The sequence below is a fragment of the Silurus aristotelis genome (assembly GCF_946808225.1).
Source record: "Silurus aristotelis genome assembly, chromosome: 18".
NCBI classification, from domain to species: Eukaryota; Metazoa; Chordata; class Actinopteri; order Siluriformes; family Siluridae; genus Silurus; species Silurus aristotelis.
Window position 1 is genome coordinate 3004883 of NC_139591.1, and position 15196 is coordinate 3020078.

A 15196-nucleotide genomic window follows, 5' to 3' on the forward strand; every position below is an offset into this window, starting at 1 on the left:
TGATATTTCTGCTTATACTGATAAAGATTTTATTATTTCATCTATTATCAAATTATACTTATTATCCTTATGATTTTAACATTTACTTTGATGCTCGAAGGTCATATTAATACAGGGGACTCATTTTGCAGCACCATAATGACCAATAATTCATGAATTGACTAACAGAAAAAAACACAGGAAAAACATGGCTTTTATACTCCATAAGAGACAAAATTTGGACAGAATATCCAGTAGGCGTAACTGTTCTTACAAACAACAAAACACTGACGAACATGTATTACCATAAATTTAATAGAAGATAGCATTTGTAACATTTTCATAGCTTTATTATACTTTATTTGTTTTTGTTTAAAAAAAAATGATATGTTTTTCTTTCTGAATTGTTTCAACGCAAAAGTAAATCATTGCACTGCTGGTCCAATTGGCACAAAGATGCACTCAACTGTTCCTGATTTAGATGACCAGGAGAAGGCCTAACCGTCTGCCTTTGTCACTAAACCACATCATCTTTGGAAGCTGACTAAATGTCACAAACACCCCCCCCTCAACCCTCTATATGACTCGAAACTTGTCTAAATATCTCTGATGCTTTGGTTATGTGACAGATCCCAATAGATATCCACATAATAACCAGTGACCGAACCCCATTCACATGACCGCACCTAATCGTTCAGCTCTTAGAAAATACTACAACACAGCCGAAGGTCTGTGAAATTAAAGTAATTAAAAAAACAACAAAAAAACCCCAACACAAATGTAGCTCCACTAAGGATCCATGCATTTTAACTGAATCTATATAATCTATTATTAATCTAATCATATTGCTCTATTAAAAGCGCAGTTATTTGCATACAATGTGCAAAAGAAAAGAAAAGAAAAAAAAAAAAAAAAAGGCAAAAGGAAACCGGTGGCATGGTGATGCTTATAAAAGAGACAAATAAAGAAATAAACAACTTAAAATAAGTATCCTGAAATGTTTGTTCACTTTTTTTTAACCCAATGCATCGCTTTAATTATTTAGCCAGGATGTCGCTCCAGCAAAACCTGCAAGCCAGTGATTGTAGCTAAACACTTGGATAGATGAAGCGCTCAGGCCTTGGAGTCCTGAGTGGCGTTTCTGAGTGTATCTGAGGAGCTTTTCACTGCTCGTTGCCATCCTCCCTCAGCTCTGAGGGCAGGAACTTATACTGCTGCTGTCGGATCTGGGCTAGCTTCCTCCTGGCTTCATCAAGCTCCCTCTCCTTCCTTAACATCTCCTCCTGAGCAGCAATGATCTGTGTATGCAGATAGATGAACATTAGGGATTAGGAATTAGGCTATAGTGTTTAATAACATTTAATAAGAGTCAGTAAACAGTTTGGATCCAAAGAATGGATGGAGGAGTAAAACCTCTTGCATCCCCAGTTTCAGAACACAGTGTCCCAGGTAGCAAAAATCATCACTTGGATGTATGATGATGCTGCATTTCTACAGAATATTTTCTTCTCGAACTTGTGTGAGACTATCTGAAGGCAAAAATGTGCTGTGTTTAAAATCTCTTTTAAGTTGCTATTAAGTTATTTCAATCCCTACATATAGGGTTACAAAATTCTTATCTTTAAGACTGGAAAGACAACCAGATTTAATGCAGTTGAATTTCTACCTGCACATTCAATCAATCACATGCACATAGCACACTTACTGCAGGGCGACTGAGGCCACGCCCCCTACAAGCACTGTACATTCCTCCATAACATAAAACACTTTTTTTTTTTTTTTTATCATTTCCATAACCTTCTAGTAAGTTTCCAACTTAAAATATTTCCAGGTATTTTATTCCAGATGAAGTTTCCGGAGATTTTCCCCCCTTTTACAACCCTACCTAAACCGCTCGCACACACCTACCCCCCCCCCCCCCCCCCCCGCCCCATTTTACACAAAAAAAAAATCAGAGCTGGGGTTGCAGTCTCTCCTCGACTCACCTGAGCGATGCCGCCCACCATCTTGCTCTTCACCATTACAGCCTGGTCATCCTGGGCATCGAAAGCAGCCTTCTGAGCTGCCTTCACTAGATTATCCGAAGCCTTCTTAACAGCGTTACCAGCCGCCTAGAAGAGCAAAAACAAACAAAAAAACAGCAAGATCGTTTTAACCCTTTCACAACACGAGTTATTAATAAACAATTCTACAGAACTGTTTGCTAAACCCTATAGAACACACAATATTTGGGTCTCCACTCTGCTTGTGCAAGATTATGATTGACTCTCAACACTGATGGGATCATCACTGGTTCTAAATAATACATATTGCTAAATGAAAACCAGATTTTGAAGCCATAGGCCTAGATCTCCAAACTTACTAATGATTAGACTTTTTACACAATGGTAACCCTCTCAGTGGACTGAGCGTATCGTATATCCTCGAACATGTATGACAGTAAAATGCAGGCCTCCTGAGCCTGCGGTGAACCATAACACTGCTCCTGAGAAGTCTTTAAAAGGCAATGTAGAGTGAAAGAGTGGTTTGCCGATGATTCACTCGAAACAAAACACACATCTAAAGTGACTCCTCTGGCAGCTCTTCCTCAAACAATTTTTTTTTTCTTCATTTTGCCTTTTGAGGAAGTGATGCCAAAAGATCTCTTGCTTGCTACTGGAAGAGATTCAAGTCCCCTTATCCAATACTAGCATTAGACCAAGAACATGAGCTATCATCTCATTTTGTTGCCAGTGGACGGCACTGTCAGACGTACGTTATATTTTACCATCAGCATGTAGAAGGTTACTAGTAAATTGCCCACACATCTCAAAATTTAAAGGAGCACCTCAGGAAAAAATAAACTCTTATTCTTGGTCCCATACACTGAGAAATAATTGTGTTACAATGCAACAATGAGTGCTCTTACGTTCCTTCTGTTTCCTTGAGTTCTAAACCTCAAGTGTGGATGGAAGGTCAGAACAGAGGGAAAAAAGCATGCGTTTCCAAAACGTATTAGTGTTGACATGGCCTCGGGGGTAAGAAACAACCAAATGGCTGAAGAAATCCTCGATCTGCGCATACGAGCAGGGTACAGCTGCCGCTACTGTTTCAGGGAAGACTAAGACTCTGATGATTGAATAGGAGAATTTAAGATGCCTTAGAAGTGCCACAGTCTTAAGTGGTTAAGGCTATTTGCAGACTCTTAAGACTCCCAGCAGGATTGCTATTGATACAAGTGCTAATTAATTTAGGAAAACCTAATGGACCTATGAATTCTCAGGACAAAAATAGGCTGAGCACCATTAAATGTGCAACGGCTCGAGTTCAACGCTTCACATGCATACTTGGTTTTAACAGTACAATCTAAAGGGTGGCTGTTCATACACTTTAATACCCCAAAAAAAAGTTATAAACCGAAGTGAACAGTTTTAAAGTGCTCAATAATCCATGCTGAGGCATCCCAGAGAAAACAACTGACCCTGATGACTGGTATAATGGGGCTAAACATAGACCAAGCTGGGACAGTTGGACATGGATGGGAATTCCATGTAAGCCTAGAGGGTAAGACCAGAGACTATTCCTGGCTCCAGATGCACCTTTAGCTTTGGACATTGTGTGGATGGAGCAAAATAAATAAAAGGGGTCTTTCTTTCTTATAAATTGGCACCCATTAAAGCACATAAAAAGACAGACGGCTTTCCCTTCGGCTTTGGCTTTTTCACGGAAGAAAACCCACCAAAAATTCAAACCCTTGAGATCATACTCTTCATACATCCACCTTTACAATTATCCACAACTGACCTGCAGCCTCTTCATGGTTTGAGAGTCCTGGTCAGCCTTGACCTTGCAGGCCACAAGCAGTTGAGCTGTAGAAGCAGCCACTTGTTTGGCTGAAGAAATCAGTTTCTCCTCACTAGCGTGGCCCTGCACTGCCGAATTTGCAGCCTCGCACAGGTTATTGGTTGCTGCGGCCACCATGCGGGCCTGGAAAACAAGAACACGTTTTTTTAAATGAGGTTTTATTACGTTTCCAAAGTAAACATGATGTCATGCAATATTTTTTTCCACCAGATGAGAAAGCAGGCTTTTAAAATATTTATGAGAGCTGGCTTTTTTCTTGAGAATTTAAAAAGTCAGGACACGCATCTTCTCCAACTTAGTAAGGAATAAAATATATTTTTCCCCAATAAGGTTTGAATAAAATTTGCGATTATATTAAAAGTAAAAGAGTTTCCAATTAATGAGACATGCTACTGTTTGTGTTACAGGGCTTTAAAATACCACTCTGCAAGAGATATTTATCCAGTCTAAACAGTACTTACAGCTGAAATGAGACCCTGAGACCACTGTCCATCATCAACCGCGTTTGCTGGGATGGCGCCGACCTGAGCGAAGAGGCAAACGCACAGATGTTATAAACAAATTAATATTAATCCTATTAAACCAAACACCACTGTATTACTTGTTATAATGCAGTGCTATTACGTGCTTTTCACAAAAGCTGAATATATTTTTACCTTGCCCTGGGCCACGAGTTCTCTCTGTGCTGCGGATGCGGCCTTCACCAGCGCGCTAGTGGCTGCAGCGATGGACTTGGCCGCCTCCAAGATCTGCTCTTCAAAGTTCAGGCTCTCATCAGCCTCCTGTCAAAAACCCCCCAAAAAAAACAAGCCTTAATTTCTGTCACACAGCACGGATTCGATTTTATTTTCAGCATGCTGGATGATGAACGACACAATGGCATCTTGTGACTGATGTCTGATGGCGAAATAAAAAATGATGCAAAGCACGTGAGACTATTTTTTTATTTTTCGTATAATTTCAGGTTTACCTTTCTTCCCAGTGCAAACTGTTTGAAGCAAACAAAAACACGTCGACGTGTTGATTTACGTTCAAAATAGAGTATTAACAATATCAAAGCAAAGCCTCTTTTTAACCTGTCATGTTAAAGTGTTCTAGCTGTAGCACTCACTTTAATCAAATGGAGGACTTTTCCTTCTATAGTAAGTAAGGCATTAAAGGTAGTACCCCAGTCCAAGCCTGAAACCCAACTAAGGGACAGTTAAGCTTCTAGCAGATGGCTGGCTTGGGTGTGATGGAGCTGAAAAAAAAAAAGAATTCATCTCACCTTGGGCTTAGCTCGTGGTTTCAGCTGCTCCAGTTTCTTGGCGGCAGCTTCGATGGCAGCGGCTGCACCCAGAAGCTCGTTCTCTGCAATGACTGTAGGATCCTCGGGGTCCACCCATTCAGTACCTGCCAGATAAACAAAAATGTCGATTTTCAAGAAAGTAAAGGTAAATATAAAATTTGCTAGGTCCGGTATGCCATTTAGATATTGCATGGATTTTGCAGAAGTTCGAGGTGGTATCAAAAAGTTTCGAGACCAGATTTGTAAAACGCCAACAGATGGCAGCGCAAGGCTACACGCATAGTCATCGGGAGCACCGACCTTCACAAGTCAGAGGACATTGTCAGCTGTGCGACTGGTGCTATTCTGACCATTATCTGCTAAATAAAGAATAACATGAATTTGGGTGTATTCGCATTGTTCTACCATTCTCTGGCAGTGAATTTGGGGAATGCATGTTATGTTTAACCTAAGTCAGGCGCCATCATGGTTAATCTGGTGAAAAACCTGGCTGTGGTTGTGTGGGTAATGTATGTATGACTGTTTGTCTGGGTGTTGTTGTGCATCTTGTAAGCTACAGACATGTCTTTGTATTAGCACCTTTCATGGCCTCGGCTGCCTGGATGAGCTCAGTGACAGAGCCAGCCACCCGCTTGGAAAAGGTTGCTAGCTGCTGCTTCAGATCGTGAGTGGGCTTTTGGATAATCTAAAGAAATATGAAGACACGAATGAGTGAAAAAGGGATGACACAAAGAACAGGGCATACTGGCATAATGTTTAGTAATACCGTGTGTGAATTTGTTTTGTGTGTGTGAGAGAGAGAGAGAGAGAGAGAGAGAGAGAGAGAGAGAGAGAGAGAGAGAGAGAGAAAGAATGTCCTCAGAGTGTCCTTTAGAGCTGTGCTGGAAAGAGTATAACAGGTGTTTGTTATTAGTTTGGCGACGATGAGGGCTGGCAGGCATGTCGCTCGCTGCCCATTCAAAACTAAGGACTAAGAAAAGCCTCACCCCCAGCAACACACACATTGCATTAAATACATATACACACTATTTTCAGGAGAAGTGTTGTGTTACTTGGAGGTACCATCAAATACACACAAAACCTTAACTGTATACATTAGAAATCATTCTCAAGCTCTGAAAGTGGAAATGATTTGATTTATCGAGACATTTGAGTTGCCATCATCACACGTTCGGGCACATGGTTATTTCGTTAATAACAAAACCCATGCAAGTAATTTTCACAAAATAAACCACTACGTGTAACCTCATCTACCTTAATTGAGCTTCATTACATCAAATAAAAAGAACATCTCAATATTTAAAAGTTTTTAAATTACAGCTCCAGCATCTGATATTAAACCTATTTGATCTGACATCACCTTCCTTTTCATATGGTGCTGATTAGCATCAGATTGTGCTTCATTGTTAAAATCTGACCCTATGACAGAATATTTATCTTGGCACTCAGACTATAGCGCATTACTCCCTCCTCTGTCATGAATGCTGTTCTGTAGAATACAAACGTTAGAGCCCACACTGTTGTTTAAAAAAAAAAAAAATACTAAGCCACCTGTGAGTGGATAAGAATATCTCTTCGGGTCAAAGGTTGTTAATCTATTTGGATAACACACACACACACACACACACACACAATAAAGGGCACACACTCGTGCACATCAGTCAGCTTCTACTCACCGGCTACCAGAGTGAACAAAGAAACATATACACCCCAGTCGAACAGAGAAAAGGAAATAAAAAAAAGGGGGTCAGGAAAATACTATTCGCAAATGCAGCCTGTTTGCTAATCCGCCACGTATAATTTGCACTGGATTCTCTGGTTGACGGCTTGTCCACTACCAGAGCGTAATCTACACGAGAAAACAGATATTCTGTACTTAGCAACACACTTATAGCTTTTTCCTAGTGTCCTGACAGTAAAGGCCTCTTGCACAGGCTCATTTATCCCAAGTGCAATTTTTACTTGAGATATTGCACATCTCATTGAGTGTGAAAGCTGTTTTGGGACCAGGGTGAGGTCCAGAACCGATCCATACCGATTGTTTTTTTTTTTTTACGGCTTTCCAGTCCGCTGTCATTAAAATAGCGGCCTCTAGAGGTGAATTCCTGACACCACGCGCTGTTTGTTTTTTCACAAGACTGTGCGCTGCATGGAGTGCAATAATTTATACTTATTAATTATATAATTCTGTTTATTAATTATTATAACATTAACATTTATAATATACCAAATGTTTATTTCATTAATCACATTTTCTAAATTCAGTACTGTTTTTTTTTTTTTGTAATAAAAGTTCAGTACTATTTTACGTTTTTTTTTTTTAAATTAATTAATTATTTTTTTTAATCCAGTATTCATTTAAAAGTATCGTTTGATTAATCGGTTATCGGCGAGTACGATCCAACCTAGTTATCGGTAAAATCCACTATCGGTCGATCCCTACAGTATAGGGGTATACAGGGTACACAGTATATCTATACACAATACAGCATCTGGAATTAACAAGACATAATTTAAACAAATTATTGTATCAGTAAATGAATATTTATGAATTATTTTGAAGAGGATAAACAGACACACGTAGGAAACGGCATAATCTTTAAATTATTGAGCTCAGTTCACAGTGTAGAAGTGTAAATACGCTGTAAAATGTATGAAGCGTCAAGACATAATGAGAAGGCAAGAAAACACCTAAATATCAAATAGCAGTCCAGGCATTTCACACATACTCGCAAAGACACTCCCCCCCTAGAACTCCTGAGACATATGTGTAAACGAGTAACAGGATCTTCTCTAACTGTAGCAGCTGTAAACACTATGGTCAATTAGGAGTACTAGCTTACCACAAGCACATGCTCCAGGAGACCAAGGTAGCCGTGGGAGCACTCCCTTCCAAAGCGCAGGGCACGAGCCCTCACCTCCGGGTTTACCTCTGGGTGGTAAGCTGCTTGCTGTAGAGAGACATTTGAATAATCATGATAAAAAAAAAGTCTTAGAAATCCTTTGAGAGAGCTGTCTGCTGGGGTGGAAGAGTTTGTGACACCTTGCAGGAGTGCAGCATTTCTGCGATGGCTCTTCTGCTCAGGTTGGCCGTAGCGATGATGTCCTCCTGGCGACACGAGTTTCCTGCAGCCACCGCTTTGGCTGTGGCCTGCGTGATGCCTTTGGTCATGCGGATAAACTCCTCGGGAGTAGCGGTTTTTGGAGGAGGATCAGGACTGCTGAACACCTAAAAGGCCGCAAGATACTTGGTTATCATAAAGCAAACAAACAGCCCCAGTGACATTTAATGCACGGCCGCTAAATCCTGATAAATGATTGAATGGAATTGCGAGCAATTTTTCACTACTAACTTCTCAGTATCAGGTTCAGAATATATTTTTCTGGAACACCAGCTTTGATAATAGAGCTGGCAGTAATTGCAATAGCTCATTGACAGGGACTTGATTAGCAGATTCTCCAGAGAGCTGAAGAATGAGTAATGAATTTGAAGCACTAATGGCCGCCTTCTCATAAGCCTAAGAGCTTTAATAGAGCACTACAATTAAGCAGCAGTGGTCTGACAAAAAAACAAAGGAGGAATTGTTCAGCTGCAGGGATGGCTGTGGATTAATCATTAGGATTTAGACAGTGATCTTCTAAAAAGCAAACATTCAGTTCAGTGACACGGTTACCTAAAATTGTACCTGTCTCAATCAGACACTAGTGAGATTATTAATTGTGTTTCAGCCAGTGCTTAATTTAAGTGAGAGGATAAAGTGAATAAGTTTCTCACAGTCAACTCCTGTTTGATGTGCTCAATGGTGGCCTCCAGTGCTCGTGTTCCTTTAGTGGCCTCGTCCTCCACAGCCTTCACAGTCTTCAGCAGGGACGTGACGTTCGTAACCATGACCTAATGACAGCAACCAGTACTTCAATTTAGTTCCATGTAACCCAATTAAAGCACAAGGAATATGAAATAAGAAAAAACAGACAATCTTGAAAATTTACCAATATATCACCAATATATGACTGTCCTGATCATTATTCAGGTTCTTTACATAAGATCTCATTCTTCCCATGAGTATGACACGTAATACAGTGTGCAGGGAGGGGGATATTTTTGTGTGTGAGAGCTGAGATGTTGCCAAACACCAATACACTGAATAACCATCACTCCCAGTTAGGAAAGTAATGCAAATGCAGTGTAATACGAAACCTATACATTTTAGAGTGTACAGATCTGCAGGTGTCTGCTTACACTGTCAAATGTAGAATTCTTTACAATAATAAAAGACCAGACATGTGCATCTAAAAAGAAGCTTCAGGTTTAGGTCTATCAATCACGTTCAAAATCTGGATTTCTATATAGCTGCTATGAGCTATACACCAGCGGCTCTCAAACGTTTTTCTGACGTTCTCCAATAAAAAGGTCTAATTTTTGAATAAAAAAAATTAGAAAATAAGTGTAATTGTGTTCAGTACGCTAACTGATGTTTAAATTTACTTGCATTAATTATCTTTATTTTTAATACAGAAAATCATAAATGAATATTAATGAAGAACACAACTAAATTATATAAATCATATAACAAATAAAATGATCAGTAGTGATCGCTATTGTAGCACCAGTGCACTACCTTTGCAGAGCCCTTCAGCTGGAGCATAGCCGGGTCATCATGAGGCTTTCCGGCTGCTGCCTTGGTGGTTCTGATGAGGTCACCCAGCGCTTTAGCCACATCTTTGACTGCGTTGATCAGGACCACCTGCAGCATAGAGCACAGCTTTGTTACTCTGAACAGCAAAAAGAAAAAAGGAGAAATAGTGACATCTACTGTTCACATGCATTCGCTAATTCGGACGGTACGGTGTAATAAATAAAACACTGCAATAAACGCAATCCAATAAACATCAGACATGAAAACAAATAAATAAATAAATGAATTAAGGATTTTATGAAGTAGTGATGTAGGTAATAGTGAAGCAGGCAAATTAATTATAATATAGGTTGCGAGTGTCACTTATACTGAAGTGTTCTGCAAAAGAGGACATGAGCTTTTTAAGTTGATCGCATTAAATATAATAGATTTATTACCATAAACTAGACTGTTTGATGGCTTGTCCATACATTAGAAATGTAACCTGTACCTTTGTACACTCTGCCTCACTGACACTTGTGCTTCTCAAAACAGTAAACAACTATTTCCTGCATTCAAATTTTTCCTAAGAATCTTTTTTACAGCTGCCAGAGGAACAAGAGGAAGAAGAGAAAGAAGAATTGTGTGCCAAAATGCAGTGTGCACCGCCAGTACGCTATATAATGACACAGAAGGAACCATGCTGGCCTACATTGTGTGTCTTTTTTTATTCCCAATGGGACAGACATGAACACACACACACACACACACACAAAAAAATACGTCCTGATGAGCAGAGAAAACACACACACAAGCAGTACCCACATCCTGACCAAGAAGAAAGCCACAGGAAGAAAAAAGGGTCTTGTTTGTCGAGAAGAATGAAGTTTGGAAGGTGGAAAACAGAAAGAAAAAGGAAACTGAGTGCAACAACAACAGTCTGTCTGCATAGCGATGTATCAAGAAGGATGGCATCTCGTCTCAGTGACGGCATTAAGACCATCACATGCTACACATTATACACTTTTTTTTTTTTTTGTTGCTCGGATGTGCTTAGGGGGGGAAAAATTAGCATGTATTAAGGAATATTTCACATTGGTGTAGGCTGAAGCTTGTACAGCTGGAACCAGAATAATTGACACCCTTGTTTAATATGGATACGGATGTGTCCATGGTGCGGTTAATTAGCTTACTAAAGACAAAATCTTCAAAGAAAAAAATCTGTTTAAATTAAAAAAAAAAAAAAAAAACAATTTAACAATTCAATTATGTCATAATTTAAAAAATATATATATTTAAACACAGTGGAACCCTGGTGTACGAGATGTTCCCATATGCTCACTTATTTCCCCATAAGAATGAATGTAAAAGCAATAAATCTGTTCCCAAACCTCAGGCGATCGCTTATTACAGCCATTGTTATGCCTAATTTTATGCCTATTTTAACACACAAACTATACTTGTAACAAAGTATAAAGATCTGAACTACAGAAAGCAATAATGAAATATATTTTCCAGACAGGCATACAGGACAGCCGTACCTGTGTCTCGGGGTCCTCGGAGCCCAGGCTGGCAGCCCCCAGCTTGACCACATCGGCCAGTTTTGTAATGGTGTTGACTGAAGATTGGGCGGCCTGGGCCAGCTTCTCCTGACTGGCTCCTGCTCCAGACACCAGCAGCTTGGTGTCCTCTACCAGAACTTTAGCCGTCTTCAATATGTTCTCTCTGGATGGATGACACTCGGGGTGTTACACAGATGATCATATCAACAACTGACATGGTTTAAGATATCGGAAGTCGTATTGGAGATCATGTTTGGAAACCTGTGATCAGCGAAGGTCTCTGCATTCTCCCGGTTGAGTGTACCCGCTGTGGCAAACATGATGGTGGTGTCAAGGTCAGCAATGATGCCGGCTACAGCACTGGCGGCTGTGATACAAGCCTGAGTACCGCGGTTACCGGCCTGCAGTGCGGCCAACACGTGGGACACCTGAGGGAACATTTATTTTATTGACATTTTTTTAGATAAAACAGGATTCCAGGAATTTTCCAGGAAACTTTTCAAGGAAATTAACAGGAATCTGCGCTTGCATGAGAGAACATAAACGGAAGCGCTGGAACTTTAAATATCTAAAGCAAGTATTTATAAATAGAATAAGCAAAAATGCAAATTGCACATCACATTAAAGCCTAATGACTTTTTATTGTCAACAATTGAGCACTTCACTCACTTTCTCAGAGACTTTGCGGGCAGCATCAATGAGCTCCTTCTTGGTGATTGAATCATTGGGACTGCACTGCAGAGCTCCTGCCTTGGTGACCAACCCAGTGCAACCGTATCCTAGTTCTGTTACCTGCTTCTTAATGTGAGAGCCGATCTACAAATTTGCAGGAAGGATAACAACTTAATTACACACAGATCAACTCAATAAGCATGTACAGGCTGAAGACATCAAAATAAAATAGTCAGAAGAATGAGGTACATTTAAATGAAACCACAAAGAAGGACAACGGTGTTACACTTTACCTCATCGCTCTCGGCAGTGATGGCAGCACATCTAGCCTCTGATGCCAAGTCACTAAACTCGGTGGTCAGCTGATTGGCTAGGCCGCCGAGCTCATCGGGGTTGGCGTTCGATTTAGTGACCTGGGGTGAGTCAGGACATGAAAAGTGGACCAAATTAATAACTACTCTAAATCACTTGTAATTAGAGACAATTTCAACACCAAGAGCGTACCATCTCCTGCACAGTGACTGCGATAGCCTTGGCAGTCTTCACCATGGTAGTTTGGTAATCCACAAAGGTTCCTTCAGGCTCCACTCCAGAGTCCTCCAATTTGTTGAGGGCCTGGGTAATGGAGTCCACCATGCCTCCTACTGCTCCCGCTGCACTGGCTGCTTCAGACATAGTACCTCCCAGGTCATCAACAGCCTCCTTCATCATCTGCACAGACTCCTCCAGGGCTTCCTGGGTGTGGGCCGCCTGCAGGCAAAATCGAGGAGACAAACAGTGAAACTCTCTCAGTCTTACTATTGACTATGAAGCAAAGGATTTAAGATCAAATAAATTTAAAATTTAAGATGAAATAACTCAGATTAATGCCCATGCGCCCATCGTTTTTACGAGTCTCGCGGCATAGATTCTTTTGCCTTTGATTTACAGCTTCAAGAATTTTACATAAACTGAGAAAATCCTGACAATTCCTCATATCGAGGGAGTGAATGAATGAAGGATTAAAAGAATTATGACATTTGTTAGAATATGCTGAAATAAGTAAAAGAGTTAAATAGAACATATCTTTAGAATTTTGAGTATACACACACACACACACACACACACACACACACACACACACACACACACACACACACACACACACACACACACACACACACACACACACACACACACACACACACACACACACACACACACACACACACACACACAATCACCCAGCCACCCACCCCCCACCCAGACACCCACCCACCCACACCTTAGGGTTGCCGCCTGCTTCTTTGGCTGTGTAGAGCATCTGTAATGCAGACTCTGCCAGAGTTTTTGTCTGGTCCAGCACACTCATCTGCTGCTGGCTGTTGAGTATTTTCGATGCGGTACCGATAGCTGCCATGATGAGCGGCTCAAAGTAGCTTGCCATCTGAGACACCTAGAAGACCAAGAACAACCAGAAACTTGAGCAACCACATAGTAACACACAACAGAAATCTTTCTGATTGGAAAAGTTCAAATGCCATTAATACAGATGATGGACGTGTATTGTGTACTATAGTGGCTGAATGAACTCATACCTTGTGTCCCAGCTGGGAGGCATCAGACCGAGCTGCAATGGCCACGGGGTCGATCAGGTGGCTAATCTCCTGCACTGAGGCTGCCATCTGCTCATGCAGAGCCTGAGACAACAAACAAGATGTTTTCTGCTAGCTCCAATTGTCGTTACTTTCTCCCAGTAAATTAGTGCTAATTGCAATAGAGACTATGAAGAGTTTAAATGAATTCATGCTTGTTCTCTCTCTCCAACTATAATAAATATATATATATATATATATACATACACAGTTCTGTGTGTATTCAGTAAGGTTGATACACACCTCATGGGAGAGGTCATCTCTGGGTGAGAGTTGTTGGCTAATGGCAGCAAGAGAAGCCTGATCCACTTCACGGATGCAGTTATTGAGAACCTCGATGGCCTCGTCACACTCTCTTTGACCTGGAGCATTGTCTCTGTAAGCATGGAACATGCAGAGCATCAGCACTGAACTCGAGAAGTTTCAAACTGACAGCGGTTAGGCAACAGCCAGTAAAGAGTGTGGGCAGATACTGAGAGCATCTAAACTTACATACTGTTACATATCTGAAAGTTAAGTCAAAAAAGTTGAAGCAAAAACCGCAGACATTTTTAGGACACGACTACATTGAGTCTACTTTACTTTTACTTCAGATAGCTGAAAAATAAAATCCGTTTTTTCGTCTCTGGTACAAACCAAGAGAGATTTGCAACAATAACAGAAAGCTGATTGGCTGTTGCATTTCGGCGTCATTTGTAGTCGCGATACGCCGAATTATATTTGTACTAGCGAAAGAAAAAACTTCACCACCACTAACAAAAACATTCTAAAGTGCCGAGGGAGCATTTCAAAAAGCATTAGAGAAAGCGTTACATGAACATTGGAAAACTAAGGCCTGTTTATAATGATTTAAGACCGAGAACAGCGAATTAAAGACTTTTTTAAGGCCTATAATTTAACCCTGGTAAAGGATGGCAGTACCTCATGTTGGTGATGAGCTTCTTGATGGAGTCAGACACAGTCCTGGAGTGACCAGCCAGCACGGACCACTTGGGCGGATCTTTGGGATTCACGGCCAGTGAGCGTGCAGTCTGGATCATACCTGTTGAGCTCTCCAGCATAGTTTTAGCTGCAGCCACAATGGGCTCCATGGCAGCCAGACCCTACGTTCAAGTGGACACACACAGACAAACACACAAAATCATTTGAATTATTAGTGTAATAAAAGGCCCAGCTTATAGCAATGTTACTCCTAAGTTTACTTGATATGATTATATTAAATAATTAATCCTTAATCATTAGGGTTTACTGGACTACATACAAAACTGACAACACAAATGTCTCCTTGAGTATTAGATACAAGTGTTTGTAATCATAATAGAAAAAAGTTGTACCTCTGGGCTGATCTGTGCAGGCACACTGGCAAATTCTGGGTTGGAAGCAAAGGCAGTGAGATTATCCACAGCCTCAATCAGCGGCCCTGTGGAGGCCTTACACTTATGCCTGTTCTCCTGGTTAAAGGCTCCATCCAAGGCCTGGGCACACACACACACACACACACACACACACACACACACACACACACGGTCATATTCACAGTGTATAAATGCTCCTTTCTTACACCTCAAACAGTTGAATCCCATCTGATCCCAAAACTACCTG

At 40.7% G+C, this 15196-nt stretch overlaps 1 protein-coding gene across 2 annotated transcripts in view; it reads right to left on the reverse strand.

The window, feature by feature from the left end:
* Nucleotides 1–276: 276 nt before the first annotated feature.
* The window catches only part of tln1 (talin 1), a 63349-nt gene continuing 48429 nt past the window's right edge, over nucleotides 277–15196 (reverse strand). For both annotated transcript variants that reach the window (XM_083568066.1, XM_083568065.1), the window contains 21 exons: nucleotides 14929–15069; nucleotides 14516–14697; nucleotides 13838–13970; nucleotides 13538–13639; nucleotides 13225–13395; nucleotides 12465–12710; nucleotides 12254–12373; nucleotides 11958–12104; nucleotides 11550–11716; nucleotides 11268–11451; nucleotides 9730–9855; nucleotides 8886–9002; nucleotides 8154–8339; nucleotides 7954–8061; nucleotides 5690–5795; nucleotides 5090–5214; nucleotides 4479–4604; nucleotides 4284–4346; nucleotides 3763–3945; nucleotides 1965–2090; nucleotides 277–1277 (listed from right to left, as the gene is read on the reverse strand). In XM_083568066.1, coding sequence (XP_083424192.1) covers nucleotides 1143–1277; nucleotides 1965–2090; nucleotides 3763–3945; nucleotides 4284–4346; nucleotides 4479–4604; nucleotides 5090–5214; nucleotides 5690–5795; nucleotides 7954–8061; nucleotides 8154–8339; nucleotides 8886–9002; nucleotides 9730–9855; nucleotides 11268–11451; nucleotides 11550–11716; nucleotides 11958–12104; nucleotides 12254–12373; nucleotides 12465–12710; nucleotides 13225–13395; nucleotides 13538–13639; nucleotides 13838–13970; nucleotides 14516–14697; nucleotides 14929–15069 — 2994 coding nt within the window. In that variant the 3' untranslated portion in view covers nucleotides 277–1142. The remainder of the gene's footprint in view (nucleotides 1278–1964; nucleotides 2091–3762; nucleotides 3946–4283; nucleotides 4347–4478; nucleotides 4605–5089; nucleotides 5215–5689; nucleotides 5796–7953; nucleotides 8062–8153; nucleotides 8340–8885; nucleotides 9003–9729; nucleotides 9856–11267; nucleotides 11452–11549; nucleotides 11717–11957; nucleotides 12105–12253; nucleotides 12374–12464; nucleotides 12711–13224; nucleotides 13396–13537; nucleotides 13640–13837; nucleotides 13971–14515; nucleotides 14698–14928; nucleotides 15070–15196) is intronic.